This window comes from Canis aureus, chromosome 23 (assembly GCF_053574225.1).
Source record: "Canis aureus isolate CA01 chromosome 23, VMU_Caureus_v.1.0, whole genome shotgun sequence".
NCBI lineage: Eukaryota > Metazoa > Chordata > Mammalia > Carnivora > Canidae > Canis > Canis aureus.
In genome coordinates this window covers 44,138,933-44,155,087 of record NC_135633.1, presented here as the reverse complement: position 1 = coordinate 44,155,087, position 16,155 = coordinate 44,138,933, and the positions used below count along the sequence as shown (strand labels likewise).

The following is a 16,155-nucleotide window of genomic DNA, read 5'->3' as shown; positions in this document are numbered from 1 at the left end:
TCCTAGAGAAGAACACAGGCAACACCCTTTTTGAACTTGGCCACAGCAACTTCTTGCAAGATACATATATGAAGGCAAAGGAAACAAAAGCAATAATGAACTATTGGGACTTATTTTTTTAAGATTTTATTTATTTATTCATGAGAGAGAGAGAGAGACACAGGCAGAGGGAGAAGCAGGCTCCATGCAGGGATCCAGATGTGGGACTCCATCCCAGGGCTCTACGATCATACCCTGGGCCGAAGGCAGGCTCTAAACCACTGAGCCACCCAGGGATCCCCACTGTTGGGACTTAATCAGGATAAAAAGCTTCTGCACAGCAAAAGAAGCAGTCAACAAAACTAAAAGACAACCTACAGAATGGGAGAAGATATTTGCAAATGACATATCAGATAAAGGGCTAGTATCCAAGATCTATAAAGAACTTATTGAACTCAACACTCAAGAAACAAAAAACCCAATCATGAAATGGGCAGAAGACATGAACAGAAATTTCACCAAAAAAGACATACACATGGCCAACAAGCATATGAGAGACTGCTCCACATCGCTTGCCATCAGGGAAATACAAATCAAAACCACAATGCACAATGAGATACCACCTCACACCAGTGAGAATGGGGAAAATTAACAAGACAGGAAACAACAAATGTTGGAGAGGATGTGGAGAAAGGAGAACCCTTTTGCACTGTTGGTGGGAATGTGAACTGGTACAGCCACTCTGGAAAACTGTGTGGAGGTTCCTCAAAGAGTTAAAAATAGAGCTACCCTAAGACCCAGCAGTTGCACTGCTGGGGATTTACCCGAAAGATACAGTGAAACACCGGGACACCTGCCCCCCGATGTTTCTAGCAGCAATGTCCACAATAGCCAAACTGGAAGGAGCCTTGCTGTCCATCGAAAGATGAATGGATAAAGAAGATGTGGTCTCTGTATACAATGGAATATTACTCAGCCATTAGAAACGATAAATACCCATCATTTGCTTCAACATGGATGGAACCAGAGGGTATTATGCTGAGTGAAGTAAGTCCGTCGGAGAAGGACAAACATCATATGGTTTCACTCATATGGGGAATATAAGAAATAGTGAAAGAGATTATAAGGGAAAGGAGGGGAACTGAGTGAGCAAAATTAGCAGGGAGACAAACCATGAGAGATTCCTAACTCTGGGAAATGAACAAAGGATTGTGGAAGAGGAGGTGGGTGGGGATAGGGTGACTGGGTGACGGGCACTGAGGGGTCACCTGATGGGATGAGCACTGGGTGTTACACTATATGTTGGCAAATCGAACTCCAATAAAAGCAAATGGAAAAAAAAAAAAGATGAAATGGACAGTTACAGAAAATTTCCCAGAAAGGCTTAAGCTACCAAATTTGAGTTTTAAAAGAGATAAAAAAAATTAATAATGAAAAAAATGTATTGAAAGCATAATCAGTACCTACCTTTCCCCCAAAAATTCACAAGATCCGGTTTTCCTGGTCAATTATACCAAATTTAGGAAAGAATAGATAACATCTAGGTTCTTTAAATTTATGCAGAACATAGGAATAGATCAAAAGCTTATCCACCATTGAACCAAAATCATTATTGGTTCACTACGGATACTCTAATTCATGAGTAGAAACTTTTATGACAAACAGATATCAGCAAATCAGGCCTAGGATTCTACCATGTTAGGGTTTATCACAAGAAAGAAAAGTTCTATACTAAAATATCTATTAATATAATTCAAATAATTAACAGATTGTCTTTAAAAAATGACTGTGTTGATCAATGCTAAAGCATTTCATGTCATTTCCCCACATGGTGGTTCTAGTCTGAGTCACTATCTGTAGCCACAGGGTTCAGGATGATTTCCACAGTGTTGCACAACATGGGTTAAGGAGTGCACTTCTTGGGAGAAAGGGGCAAATATATGCCAGTAGTTAGCAAGAGGAGAGAGGGCATAGACACCCCTAACCCTGCCGACATGTCACAGGGTGGCCAACCAAGCCAGGATACTGCGGGCCCAGAGGACCCTACCCCCTGCTCCCCCACCATCTCCCCGTCTTCATCTCTTATAATTCAAGCATGAGAGTCAAACTTGTGGGTGGAGAGAACACTCAGGCTACTTAGCATTGGATTCTCTGGATTTGGAGTGAAAGCAGTCCATGGGAATTACCTGGGAAGTTTAGCCATCTGTTGTATAGAAGACTTTGGGGCAGCAGGATGCTGCAGGTCCTCTTGTGCAGGTCGGGTGGCAAGGGGGTAGGAGCTGCATTTCAGTGAGTTTTCTCCCCCTGAAGTACAAGCATCCTTTTCCCAACTAGCCTGATGTCCAAGCCAGCCAGCTGGAACAACATCAGCTGAGGACGTCAGTGGACAATTCTGCCTGTTGCCTCACAAAAATTTAATTCCTATGTATGTCTCTTCAAATCTTCATAAACATGGAATAGAAATAAATCTGTTACTTCATTGAGGAGAATCTACCAAGAACCTGAAGCAAGCCTCGCATTAATAATAAAAGGTCAAAGGCATTCCTTATTTAAAACAGGAAAAAGACAAGAGGTCCTTTTAACATTTCTGGATATACTTTTTAATATAGTAGGAGCAAAAAAAAAGTTGTATTTTTGAAAGACATGGTTGTCAGATTTGAAGATATGATTGACTACCTAGAAAATAGAGGTTTCTGAAATAGTGATAATTTTATTTTTTGACCTAACTTATGGTTATATGGTGTAATCTTTATAAAAGTCATCAAGGGATACCTGGGTGGCTCAGTCAGTTAGGTGTCTGACTCTTCATTTCAGCTCAGGGCCAAGGGATGGATCTAGCCCAGCATTAGGTCCTGTGCTTATAGAGGAGTCTGCTGGAGATTCTCTCTCCTTCTCCTTCTGCCCCTCCTCCCTCCCCCATATGCACACATTCTCCCTCTATCTCAAATAAATAAATCTTTTTAAAAAATAACCAAAAAATCACTTGACAAGCTTTGGGGGCAGGCTCCTTGCTGATGAGGATGTGGGCAGCTGATGGGACTTTGTAATGTCCACAGAGCAGGCTGTACGACACTAGCGATGAGAGTGGAGGCTCAGCTGGATGTGCTTTGAAAACTGAGTATCTTTCAGTGTTCCGTAATCCTTTCCAAGTACCGAATCCAGGTTTGTAGTCTCGGTGTTCAAAGTAGTGAGTTTATCAGCTTAGATCATACTGGTTACATCCAAGTCTGTTTAACATTTGAATCGTCATTTCAAAGTATCTTCTTAGTGGAGCTCAAAAGCTTGGAAAGGTGGGTCAGACTCTTTCTACATGTTTCCTGTAAGGCATTTACTTGCTAGACAGGCATCTTACAGGTGAGGGAGAAGAGTGAATGGAAGCTGGCCAGCAGCCACCATCAACTATTAGTTTTTATAGACCCTCTGTCAATATCTTTGGTAAGACAAGGGTAAGTAGGATCAAGAAAGTACCAGATCAAAACTTGTCAGAAAGCTTGCCAGTAGTTTGGAAGATTTTGTCGAGAGTAGTGGTACATTTTTTTTTAAGTTTTCATTCTGAAATAAATAGAAAAGTTATAAAAGGAAGTAGAGTTACCATAAACTCTTTACTGAGCTTCGCCTAATGTTAACAGCCTGCACCCCACATCAGGTGTCAAAATCAGGACATTAGCATTGATACAATGCTATTAACTAGTCTGTAGATCTTATTCTGATCTTGCCAGTCTTCTCACTACTATTCTTTTTCTGACCCAGGAACCCATCCAAGGTCCCACTCGTGTTTAGTTGTCATGTCTACTTTTGTTTCCCCCACTCTTGAAAGTTCTTGTCTTTCTCTTTGTTTACCTCGACATTCTTGAAGGGCTGGCAGTTTTGTTGAATTCCATTCAGTTTGGATTTGTGTGATGTTTTCTTAGGATTAGATTGAAGTTAAGCATTTTTAGATAGAATTCGGCAAGTGATACTTTGCATTTCTCAAACACACGGTGGCATCAGTATGACTTATTACTGGTGATGTTAACTTTGATCACCTGATTTGGGTGGCATCAGACAGACTGCTTCACTGTACAAGTACTCTTCTTCCCTGTAGAGAATTAACAAGTTGCAGGACATATTCTGAGACCATGCAAACATCCTCTTCTCCTACAGTTTTTGTCCACGAATCTTAACATACTTCATTGACTTTCCTGCCACAGTTATTACTGGGGTGTTCACTTAATAATGATTTTCTATTTCCACTGCTCCTTCTGTTTTGGTTAATTGAAATTCCAGCGTAAGGAATAGCTATCTCTTCTCTCATTTATTTAATGAGGATTTCGTATCCTGCCACCTTGTGTTTTGCAAATTCTAGAATGAGCTGTATGGCAGAGTAATGGAAATGCTTTGGAAATAAACTGAACTTTTTCACCCAGAATTTCACAGCAAAAATTTAAGTCGTTGCTATAACAAACTCTGTTGAAAGTCATGATTCAAGAAGTGTCACTCACTGTTTTGGTTTCTCTGTGGGTTTGTTAGTTCAGAACAAAATATGACAGATTCTGTAACAGGCAGTAATTTAGTAGTACCTACTTGATTAATTTTTAAATATTGAAACATCTACATTTAGTACTCATTTAAGTATTAAGTATTTAAATAAGGACAATATGTATTTTCATTTTCCAGGTGCTGGAGCAATTCTGATTCCTCGTTTAGACATTGTGATTTCCTTCGTTGGAGCTGTGAGCAGCAGCACATTGGCCCTGATCCTACCACCTTTGGTTGAAATTCTTACGTTTTCTAAGGAACACTACAATATATGGATGATCCTGAAAAATATTTCTATAGCATTCACTGGAGTTATTGGTTTCTTCTTAGGTACATATGTAACTGTTGAAGAAATTATTTATCCTACTCCCAGGGTTATAGCTGGCCCTCCACAAAGCCCTTCTCTAAATTTGAATTCAACATGCTTTACATCTGGTTTGAAATAGTGGAAGCAGAATTATGAGTCTTTTCCTTTTGTCTTAATTCTGAAAATGATGAAAATAATAACTAGTAGACTACATTGCCATAAACTTAAAAATAGAACCAAATTTTCTTTTGGCACGTAATGGTATTTCAGTAGTAAGCTGTAATTCTTTACCAGTAGTGGTAAACTATGACAGATTTTTTTATTTTGGGTATTAGCAATAATTTAAAAAAATTTAGTTTTGAAAATTTTTTAAATTAAAAAATTAAAATATAGAAAACTTAAAGAATAAAAAGAAAAAGATTTCCATTATGCTTCATTCAATCAGAAATACACCAAGATTCTCTTTTACACCCATGCTTCTCTTTCCCCACCCAGTTGAGAAGACAACAGGGTTCTGACAGTAAAGGAATCAAAGAAGAACATAGTTAACAAAAATCTTCTCACTATCTAGGTGAATGTCAAAGTGTACTTTGTGTATAACGTTAAAATGTCTTAATCATGTTTTTATTAAAAAGCAAAATACCTATGATTTGTCCCTGGAAGGATAGAAAACTCATTAACCTGGATGCAAGCATCAGAAATCCCTACAACCAGAATTATTCTTCCCTAGTCTGTGATGGTAGTTGATCTGCACAGTGAAAACTCTGAGATACTGTGCAAGATCCTGACTTAGTGTCTCAGTCAAATTTGAAAGAGACTTTAAGGCTTATCTAACACAATTCCCTTATTTTTTACCTGAAGAAATTGAGCCTGAAAGGTTAAGTAACTTGGTCAAGACAACTTAGCTTTGAGATCAAGCAAGAGAACCCGATCTTTTGACTCCAAGTCCAGGATTTTTTTATTTTTCACATCTTACCAAGGAAAAGAATAAGAATAAGTTATGTCCAGTTTAGACTTTAGCATTGCATCTATTTAATTATATTTTAATATTTGGAAAGCCACTGATCTTTGAATAGGACATGTGACCTGACTATAAAATCAGAGAACTCTAAAAAGCATTGCATTACAGCCATATCAACCCCAACAAGAGAAAGAAGTTTGTTCAGTTTTAAAGATTAGAAACCACTTGCTGGTTTAACTGCTGGCTAGTAGAAGGTACTCAGCTATTCTGTTTGTGGCTCCAACTCTTCTAATTAGGTCTTTTCTTTTCAGGTTTTGTAGTCACCGTCTTTCTCAATGGCAGAAAATAGGTATCTGACAAAATACAGGATTTGTGTATTCCTTCCAGCCCTGTGGCTTTCTTATCATAGCCTCTTACTAATCTAAATGGGCAGAATTAAAAAAAAATAAATTTATGCAGAGGAAAAATTGAGACAATAATAGACTACTAAATCTTGAGACACTCCAGGTTTCTTCTAGAGAAATACCTTTTATTACTCCATATTTGGCAGGCTCAGTTATTAACCAAAACAATCTCAGTTGACATGGAAGATGAAAATTTTTAAGTTTAAAACATTAAGAATCTTGACTTTTTAAAAGATTTGTACTTTAACACACGTTGAACTTTTTAATCAGACTGGTTGTACTCTAATTTGTAATATATTAAGATATCATCGAGATCACTGTAGTATATGTATTGTGTATTTTTATATATAAATGTTAACTTAGTTCAAGTATTTTTTTGCTTTGCATCATTAATGAATCAAGTACAATTCTAACAAAGTATCAGAAGCTTTATTTTTGTACAAATTCATAAGACTCAAACTTTTTTTAAACACTTACATTAGATATCACCAATAATTGTGATACTTTTATATCAAAGCCATTATGTTAAACTTTTAGTCATACTGAGAGAATGTGGAAGAAGTTAGAGGAAAAGTGATTGTCATTGACTGTTAGATAATCGTGTTTCTAAGAATAAATTAGATTTTTTTAAATATATAACTTGGTATAAAATGACTTAAAAACCATTATAATAGAAAGCACTATTATTTTGTCAGCTGTCATCAGATATTTCTAGTCTATGCGTGAAATTTTATTTTTATACTTTGACCTGTTTATTTTCCTTATTAATTCATCAAATTCAGTGAATTTTGAATAGTTGATCATAGCAATAAATAAATTTTAGGTTCAGCATGAACAAAATGTTGAGTGCATTATCAGCCAGGCTTCCTTATGCAGCAATTGCTGATTCGACAGCCAATACTTAGTCCACTAAATTATTGATACTTTAAATACAAGAGAAAAGTTGAAATCATGAAAAAGGGAACTAAAAGGGGAGAGAGGTTAGTTTTCATTCTTAACAAAAAAACTAGGAAAAAAAACTATTTAGATGTAAAGTATAAATACACCTTTATCTAAAGATTGTTGATGATGTATTTTAGTTGCAAAAAAATCAGTGGCAATATTTTTCCTCTGAAAATTGAGTTTTAATGAGTCAGGCATTTCCTAAAGATTTTTGGAGAAGATATTTTGATGAGACCAGCTGTTGCTTTTATTTTGGGGCCTGGAGAAATGAAAGCAATTGCACCTGTCAAATTGTGTATCTGGTATCTTGGTCTATTACATTATGGCTAAGATGACTTCAGCATTTCATTTGCCACAATGAAGAACCCTGTTTTCTGAGAGCTAATCAGGTGCCTGAGAGCCTTTCTATCACTGAGGTAGGGGAGAGAAGGGAAAGCTGCTTTTAGCTCTGCTGACCTCTGTTTGAAGTCAGTCATCATTAGTCCCTTACATTTCAAAAGGGTTTTGCCAGTTTCAGAGTCAACCTGTCAAAACACTGGTTTTCAGATACTTTTTAATCAGAGGATCTTCTTTTTCCCACATGGTCAGATTTCTCCACATTTAAATAAGAATTAGTTGGTTTTTTTTTTTTTTTCTTGGTTAAAGATCCAATTTGTATGATGTTATCAAATTAAAAAGTGTACTGGATTAGAAAATGCCACATTATGTTTTAATTCTGTCCCTGCTGGATTCTCCTTTCTTAAAACCATTTCTGCCTCTCATCTAGGCACTGCACTTAACGTTTTTATAAGTATTTTATGCAATGTGCATGTTGTAAATTTCCTAACAGGGCCTAATTTCATTCAGTATTTTCAGAATAGTTACAGGAAAGCTGTCTAACTGCAAAGTACTATACAAACATTAATAGAACTGTTAATTAAAGCTCCATATTAGTGCCATTTCTAGCTGTGGCAAAGCACAGGTCTTACTGTAGCTTACCTGTGGCACTTCTTCACTGTAAGTGTCAGCCAATACAGCATCTGAATAGTACATTTGTTTACTGATAGTATATACTCACATTAGGTTTTGACCTCAGTTCTCCCTTCTTCATTTAAAAAGGAGAAGATACAGAACTGAGATAATGGAAATGATAAATAAAAATTTAAAAATAATACCAGCAGCTCAATGAATATTTTCTGTTGAGGAACAACAACAAAAAAAAAATTGGTAAAAATACAGACCATTGATCATGTAAAATGAGTTTGTTTTTTTCTAATGAGTCTATTTTGTTCATTTTGGCTGAACTAGCTTCCCCCTTCATAAGAAAATTTGGGAACTTCAACCTAAAAGGTGTAACAAAACACTTCCTAACATTAAATGGCTGACTGCAATGGTTAATACTTTGGAAGTATTATGGATAATTTTGTTTATGCCCCTAGTGCTTACTTGGCTAACTGCTTTAATGAAAGTGGTTCGTTTTCACCTAGGAAATAAGAAAACATGCTTAAGAAACAACTAGAGGGCAGCCCTGGTGGCTCAGCAGTTTAGCGCCACCTTTAGTCCAGGGGCGTGATCCTGGAGACTTGGAATGGAGTCCCACATCGGGCTCCCTGCATGGAGCCTGCTTCTCCCTCTGCCTGTGTCTCTGCCTCTCTCTCTCTCTCTCTTTGTGTCTTTCATGAATAAATAAATAAAAATCTTTAAAAAATGGTTAAGATGGTAAATTTAAAAAAAAACTAGAAATGTTATTTATTACCCTATAATAAATGAAATCACAACTTACTCTCATTCTTAAAATGTCATATTAAAATAAGCTAGTTCTTATGTGTGTGAGTGTACACACACACCAGTAACGTATATTAACTTACCATTTAAATTGGGTCCAGAAAGATGATGTGTTGAAAGGTCACTCCAAAACTTATTCCATTAGAGTTTTCTTGATAACAAATAGGAAAGTAAATGCTTCTACCGTGAATAAATTAAGCTCTGGGTTTTTGTGTTTTTCAAAATGATTTTGTTAGTCTGGAAATGAAATATCATTGCACTTGAGTCAATTATTTTGCTTTTAACTTATTTTTCTTTACAGTATGAAAAAGGCTGTCTTAAAGTACTGTAGCTCTTCTGAATTTTCAATAAAATGTAATTAATTTGATTGCAAATGCCTTTTTAAATGAATTGTCTTCTATAAGGTTAAATGATATTGACAAATGTCATAAGCTGAAAATGGCACTAGTATATCCTCATAATAGCATTTTAGTCACTCTCTGATTAATTCTTTGTCATGTGATCGTCAAACTTGGAAGGTGATATAATGTACCTCTAAGATGTAAGAGCAGATGTTGATTAAAATTGAAGGGACATACTCAGAACCGTGACCTGACCTTCTTACAAAGTAAATGCAGAATGAGCAGCCTGCAGATGCTGTATCTGTGATTTGATTTACCACTCTCTTCTGATTCTCTCCAGGTCAAGAATATGTATCAGTTACACTTTAATATGTTTCACTTGCATTGTGCCAACTCCCCATATCAAAGATCATAAACATATTTATACTTTTATGTTAATCATCCTGCTCTTGTGAACCTAACCTAAGGGCATGCCACGGTTCACCAGAACTATGCCTGTGCCTAAAAGTGCATCAGCAACATTTCAGTAGTGGAAAATTGGAAACAACTTTAGTGTTCAACAAAAGGAAACCATAAATTGTGATGTATTAACCTAGAACACAATGAAGGTGGTATTAAGGTTAATAATTTGGGAAAGAATAAATACATACAATTAATTTTTAATCACAGCTTTGTAAAAAGAATTGCTTTTGAACCTACACAAGATACACAGAAAGTAGAACCATAGTGTTAGGAAAAATATAGGTTTGGGCCCCTGAGTGGCTCAGTCGGTTGAGCATCTGACTCTTGGTTTCATCTCCAGTCATGATCTCATGAGTGGTGAGATTGAGCCCTGCATCAGGCTCTGTCCTCAATGGGGAGTCTGCTTGAGAACTCTCTCCCTCTGCTTCTTCCCCTACTTCTGAGTGCTCACTCAAATAAATCTTTTTTTTTAAGGTGGGTTTTACAGTTTTTGAATGAATAAGTGGAAGACTTCAAGAGAAAGAGGAATAAAGTTATAAAGCCTTAGTAGGAGAACATGCTCTTAGTAAGCAACAGAAGGAACAGAAAAGAACATAGAGTAAGAGTACAACTAGAGAAGAAAAGTGATGAAAAATCCACAGAATACTTGCTGAAGGAAAACAAATACAGCCACTTTGTAAAATTAATTTTAGGGTTTTTATGCAAAAGATTTATTAGAGTGGTAGTTTTAACATATATACGTGGTCTCAAAATTTTGCACATAGTTCTTTGACATATCAAAGAACTGCCTTGATTCAAAGTTTCCTTTTAAGGGTAGATTTGTTTGAAGGCTTAAAATTGTGGAAGAGAATCAGGTCTTCTGGTCTTCAAAGTTTTCTGGTGCCGTGAAGCCCAGACACTAGGTACCAGATGATAGAATGCTTCTCAAACTAAAGCTAATACATGAATCTTGCCAAGGAATCAGGGAGTGATTTAATTCTTCCCCATCCTGGATCTTGATCTGGGCTGGAGGATGGGGACCAGACACAGGAACACCCCACCCTGCCTAACCTGCACTAAGCAGGAAAGTGGTGTTGAGCATGGATCAGTCTGTGCATGTCAAAACTGAACAAGAATAGACCAGGAACCTGGGCAGTACAGAAGGAACACTGTCACATCACAGACTACGTATCTTTGTAGCTCCAGCCTGGGGTCCTACGTATCTTTGTAGCTCCAGCCCCTCAGTCTCCACAAGGCAAGACTAGGCACTAGGAAATCTGTTATCATCACTGTCCTGTCTTAAATCTTTTCTCCTTCTGCAATCTCAGCTGTACAAAGATCATGCTTCTTAACGTGGTTCACTGGCAGGCCTCACTCCCTTGCCTTCCCTACAAGGTACAGTAACACCAAAGTGTTGGTTGCCCCACAAACATACGGCACGTTGTCTGGTTTTCACCTGCGGGACTCCATCTCATCATGTTGATACAATCTCCTTCTACTTCTGCCCCTTGTGTTTTCCTGGCAAACCCTTAGCTATTGGTAAGATTCAGCCTACCCAGTGGCTCTTCTATCCTCTCTCCTACCCTGAGTGAGTTGTGTCTTCTTTCACGCTAGCAAATGACCTTGGATTTGTGATCACACTTTCCATATGGTTTAGTAATTCAGTTTCTGTGTCTGTCTCCACTACCTTGGAGTTCCACAAGTATGCTATATGTATTCATTGTTTGGTTTCTTCTCTGTCCACCCTTAGAGACTATAAACTCCACAGAGGAAGTGATTTTGTCAAAGGTCTCCACAACTGAAAATCCAGTGTCTAGAGGAAGGCTGGGCACATAGTAGATGCCCCCAAAATATTTGTTGAATGAATGTATGAATTGAAAAAAATAACAAGGAAAGACCCATATTAGAGCTCCGGTACATGATAAAATCTTTAGGCACAGGGGCAGTCATGCATTTTCTACAGTCCTCTGTACCCCATGCCTATTTGTTTAGTCACTGTAGCCAGCTCTCTTCCATTTGGTAACCCACCAGGCTGCGATACTGTAAAGCAAAGACTACCAAGTCTGAGCGTCTTTTAAAAAATCCTATGAATCAGTCAAACCTTAAGAACATATTCAGGAGCTCCTGGTAGTACAGGTGAAGTCTCATAAAAAGGAAAAAACTGAAAACCCTTTCTCACAAGCCCTGATGTCTTCATGTTTGTATATGAACAGATTTTTGTAGGAAAAAAAATCAGAGGTTATACTCTCTACCCATTGTTAGAAAAAATTACATATGATCTAGAATGCAAGTCGTCCATTTCTGTCTTAAAAGTATAAAGAGAAGTAACTATCTAAAGTATGACATTGGGGCACCTGGGTAGCTCAGTTGGTTAAGCATCTGCCTTTGGGCTCAGGTTGTGATCCCAAAGTCCTGGGATTGAGCCCCACGTCAGTCCCCCTGCTCAGTGGGGAGTCTGCATCTCTCTCCCTCTACCCCCTCCCTGCTGTGTGCTCTCTCTTTCAAATAAATAAAAATAAAAATATAAAGAATGACATCTAGTCCTGATGTCTGAGAATACTTTCCTGAATTTGTCAGGCCTAAAGGTTCCCTGCTTGTAAAAGAGTAATACATTCAGTAATTGGGGGAACCATCTCACAAAGGAGAGTATTCTCTTGCTGTTCTGAGAAGCTACCTATTGTTAAAGTGCGTTATGGTATATAAGTGGACCCCAGTAGAAATCAAGAATGGGAATTACAGTGTTGGGAAAAGTGACTGCCAAGACGATCATGTTGCAGAACTAGCTAGGAATGAAAAGTGAAAATAAGAATAGCAATGGATATCTGGAAATTGGAATTAATTTGATTGAAGATCCATGGCTCTATACATTGTCTTTTATGAGACATCATCCATGTTTTATTTGCAGAGTTTGCTCTAGGACCACAGTCATAACTTTCACTGTAAAATAGATGATTTTTTTTCCCTGGGTGAAGACAAGAGGCCTCAAGATTAAGTTCTTCAGGTTGTCCAGGTCACCTTCTTAGGATGTGCTTGTAAAAAATAAAAAAATAAAAAAATAAAAAAATAAAAAAATAAAAAAGCTGTGCTTGTACTAGTAGTCACCCAATGTTAATGACTGCTCAATATCTATATTAAAAGACAGTGGTGTCAGAAATCACATAGTACCAGTGGTGTGTGATGTGGAAGATATTCATCAAATATTGCATGCCGGGAACGGTTTTATCTTTCAGCTAATGCTGTATAGTACATATATGATGAAAGTGCTTGGTGACTTTTGGTTATTGTAATACAGAAAACCCATAACACAGAAGAGATTTTTAAATGATTCTGGAACCATTATATAGACTGGAGATGTGTTGTGCTCAATTCTGACAGAGGCCCAGATTGTTACAAGATTAGAAGAATAGGGGCAACCACCATGGCTCAGCGGTTTAGCGCTGCCTTCGGCCCAGGGCGTGATCCTGGAGACCAAGGATCGAGTCCCACATCAGGCTCCCTGCATGGAGCCTGCTTCTCTGCCTGTGTCTCTGCCTCTCTCTGTGTGTCTCTCATGAATAAATAAATTAAATATTTTTTTAAAAAAGATTAGAAGAATAGATCCCCTAAATGCAAATCCACACACTGGCTTGGTTTTCAGAGATGCGTTAGCCATCTACCATAATGCCTTTTGATTACAGTTTTATGTTTAATGCGATAGTGAAAATTATACTATGATCATCTCGCAGTTCTTGAGTCGTATACATTGTTAGCATGTTCTGCCAAGAAGTGTACGGTGATTGTAAAACCCTGCTTTCCTGGCTGGTAAATGCTGGTTGGCAGAGGAAAATGTGCTCTCAGGAGCTATGAAATAGGGATGGGGAAATCCCTCCATGACATCGATAATACCAATAAAGACCATTTCTTTCTATCATTTCAAATTTGTGCGGCATCTTAGCAATATCCTCAATTATCTTGACAAGCCTGAATTTATCACTACAGGGATGCATTATTGCCAGTTTTCAATGTGAAGATAAGGTGTGAGGATCAAAACAAAGCAAAACAAGCTGTGGTACCAAGACATTTGTACCCTGGTCACTGATGATTTTCCTTCTCAGTGGAGAAAACACGGCAAAGAAATCGTGGGTATGTTTAAAAGCCACATCAGGATGCTGCAATAAGACATGAAGAACTGTTCAACAGAATGCAATGCAATCAAAGAGTAGATTAGGAATTTATCTGTCACTACTCCTAACCAGACCCAAACCCAGGTCTCATTTGGACTTAAGAGTTTTCAAGGTACTATACTCATTAAATCTCTCCATTAAATTCTGGGTCCATGCAAACATGGACAGAATTATCCGACAGAGCCATCAAACATCTGCTGAAATTCCCAAACATCTATAATTTTAAATTTAATCTTCCAATTTAGCAGCAAAAAAAAAAAAAAAGAGAGAGAGGCAGGGAAGAAACATATTGCATGTAGAAGCTAATGCTTGAATTATTGAGCCAAAGCTTAGTGAAAGGTTAGCAATGAGATCACCTCTCTTCCACTGACATGAAAGAATTATTTTTTACCATTAATATTATGTTCCACTTTTATCATTTAAATACTTATCATATTTCTTCCTAGTCACTTAAAATTAATGGTCCAAGAGTACACTGAGCAAACCATTAAGTAGTTTGGGGATAACAAAAATCTGAGAATGGTAATGAGAGATTGTTGGTGGAATGAGTGACTGAGGGAATTGTCTAGGATACACAAAGCCTACAAATGGCAAAAGAGAGCCCTCAAGGGTTTCTTTCTTGTCATGGCCATGGAAAATTGGGAATAAATATTGAGAACTGGTATAAGAGAGAGAGTATGACAAATCCTAGGATTTGCATTTGATGAATACAATAAACATGGGGATGATTGAATCTTTTAAGACTCTTAAAACACAGTAGCTCTGCTACCCCCGCTCGCTTCACCTTGGAGGCTATGTTCCAAGACCCTCAGGGGATGCCTAAAACTATGGAAAGTGGTGAATCCTATATATACTATGGTTTTTTTCCTATACATGCATATATATGATGAACTTTAATTTAGAAGTTAGGCACAATAAGAAATTAACAAAAACTCATGATAAAATGGAACAATATACTGCAATAAAAGTTATGTGAATGTAATTTCTCTCCCTCGAAATACCTTATTGTACTGTACTCACCCTTCTTGTAATGATGTGGGATAATAACAGGCTTTGGTGATGAGATGAAGTGAGGTGGATGACGTAGGCACCGTGACATAGCGTGAGAATACTCTGACCTTCTAAAAATATGTCAGAAGGAAGATGACCTGCTTCCAGGCCATGGTAGATTGCAAGTGTCTAAAACACTGGAAAGTAAATCCCTGGAAATGAAGTACAGCTACATAAAGGATGGAAATTATGATATTGGCATAAAATATTGCATCATGAGTCATTATCTTTCAATAAAAAATGAGACACTGAAAGGGTGACAACAGGTCAGAAACCCTTTAACTCTGCTAAATGAAGGATGGAGCATTTCCTCTTGGCTGAAATCTCAACCCAAACCATTGCAATTTTGCATGGTGTTCTGGGCATCTTCTCTATGATTACCCTAATAGAACTCATTGAACTTTGGGGGGAAAGAAAGAAATAAAAGAACAACTGGTTTTGATATCTACTCATTTTTTGTGAGCTTGGGGTCTAGATGTATTATAACAGCAAGAAAGAAGAGAGAGATGGCCTAGATACTAAATCTGATAGTGTCATTCTTCGATTCAAAATTGAATCCATGAAACTGTACCTTGTTGAGTATAGCTGGCAAGGAAATATTGTTCTCATGGTACATTAGTCAAGTAGTATAGCTGCTATAACATACCACCCCTAATGTCTTAGTGACTTCACATAATAAAAGTTTCTTTCTTTCTTGTCCAAGTCACAAAGTGCTATATGGACATACCAGGATTCTGGCTCTTTACATCTTGTGTCACTATCATACTAAATACATAACTTCCATGGTCACCCTGGAAAGGAAAGAAAAAGCATGGGCAACTGTGTATGGAGTTTTATGGCCAGGCCTAGAAGAGGGGTACATCACTGCCACCCATACCCCATTGCCTAGAACCTGATCAATTGGCCCTATGTTGCTAATTGCAAGAAAGGCTTGGAAATCAGGAATTTCTATATGGCCAGGAAAAGGAAATGGGATTGGTAAATATCTAGCAAGTCTCAGCAGGAGATGTTAACTGAAAATACTATTACACACACACACACACACACACACACACACACACACACGGCCTCTGGGAATTCATCTGAGTGTAAAACAAGCCCTTCCTCTGGGGGGGCACTCAAACCCCAACACGGAATAGGAAGCTCAGAGATTAACTGAGAAAGAGAGTGAACAGATTGCACCTCAGACCCCAGCAGGGGGAAAGCACGTGCCCTCCATGACCCTGCAGTCACAAAGGCCCCATATAAATATTGACTTCCTTTTCCCATGTCCCTGCTCTTCCTG

At 37.7% G+C, this 16,155-nt stretch overlaps 1 protein-coding gene across 1 annotated transcript in view; it reads left to right on the top strand.

Moving 5' to 3' along the window:
* The window catches only part of SLC36A4 (solute carrier family 36 member 4), a 63,239-nt gene extending 53,990 nt beyond the window's left edge, over positions 1-9,249 (top strand). Inside the window, exon 11 of the mRNA XM_077867441.1 lies at positions 4,636-9,249. Coding sequence (XP_077723567.1) covers positions 4,636-4,943 — 308 coding nt within the window. The 3' untranslated portion in view covers positions 4,944-9,249. The remainder of the gene's footprint in view (positions 1-4,635) is intronic.
* Positions 9,250-16,155: the final 6,906 nt, after the last annotated feature.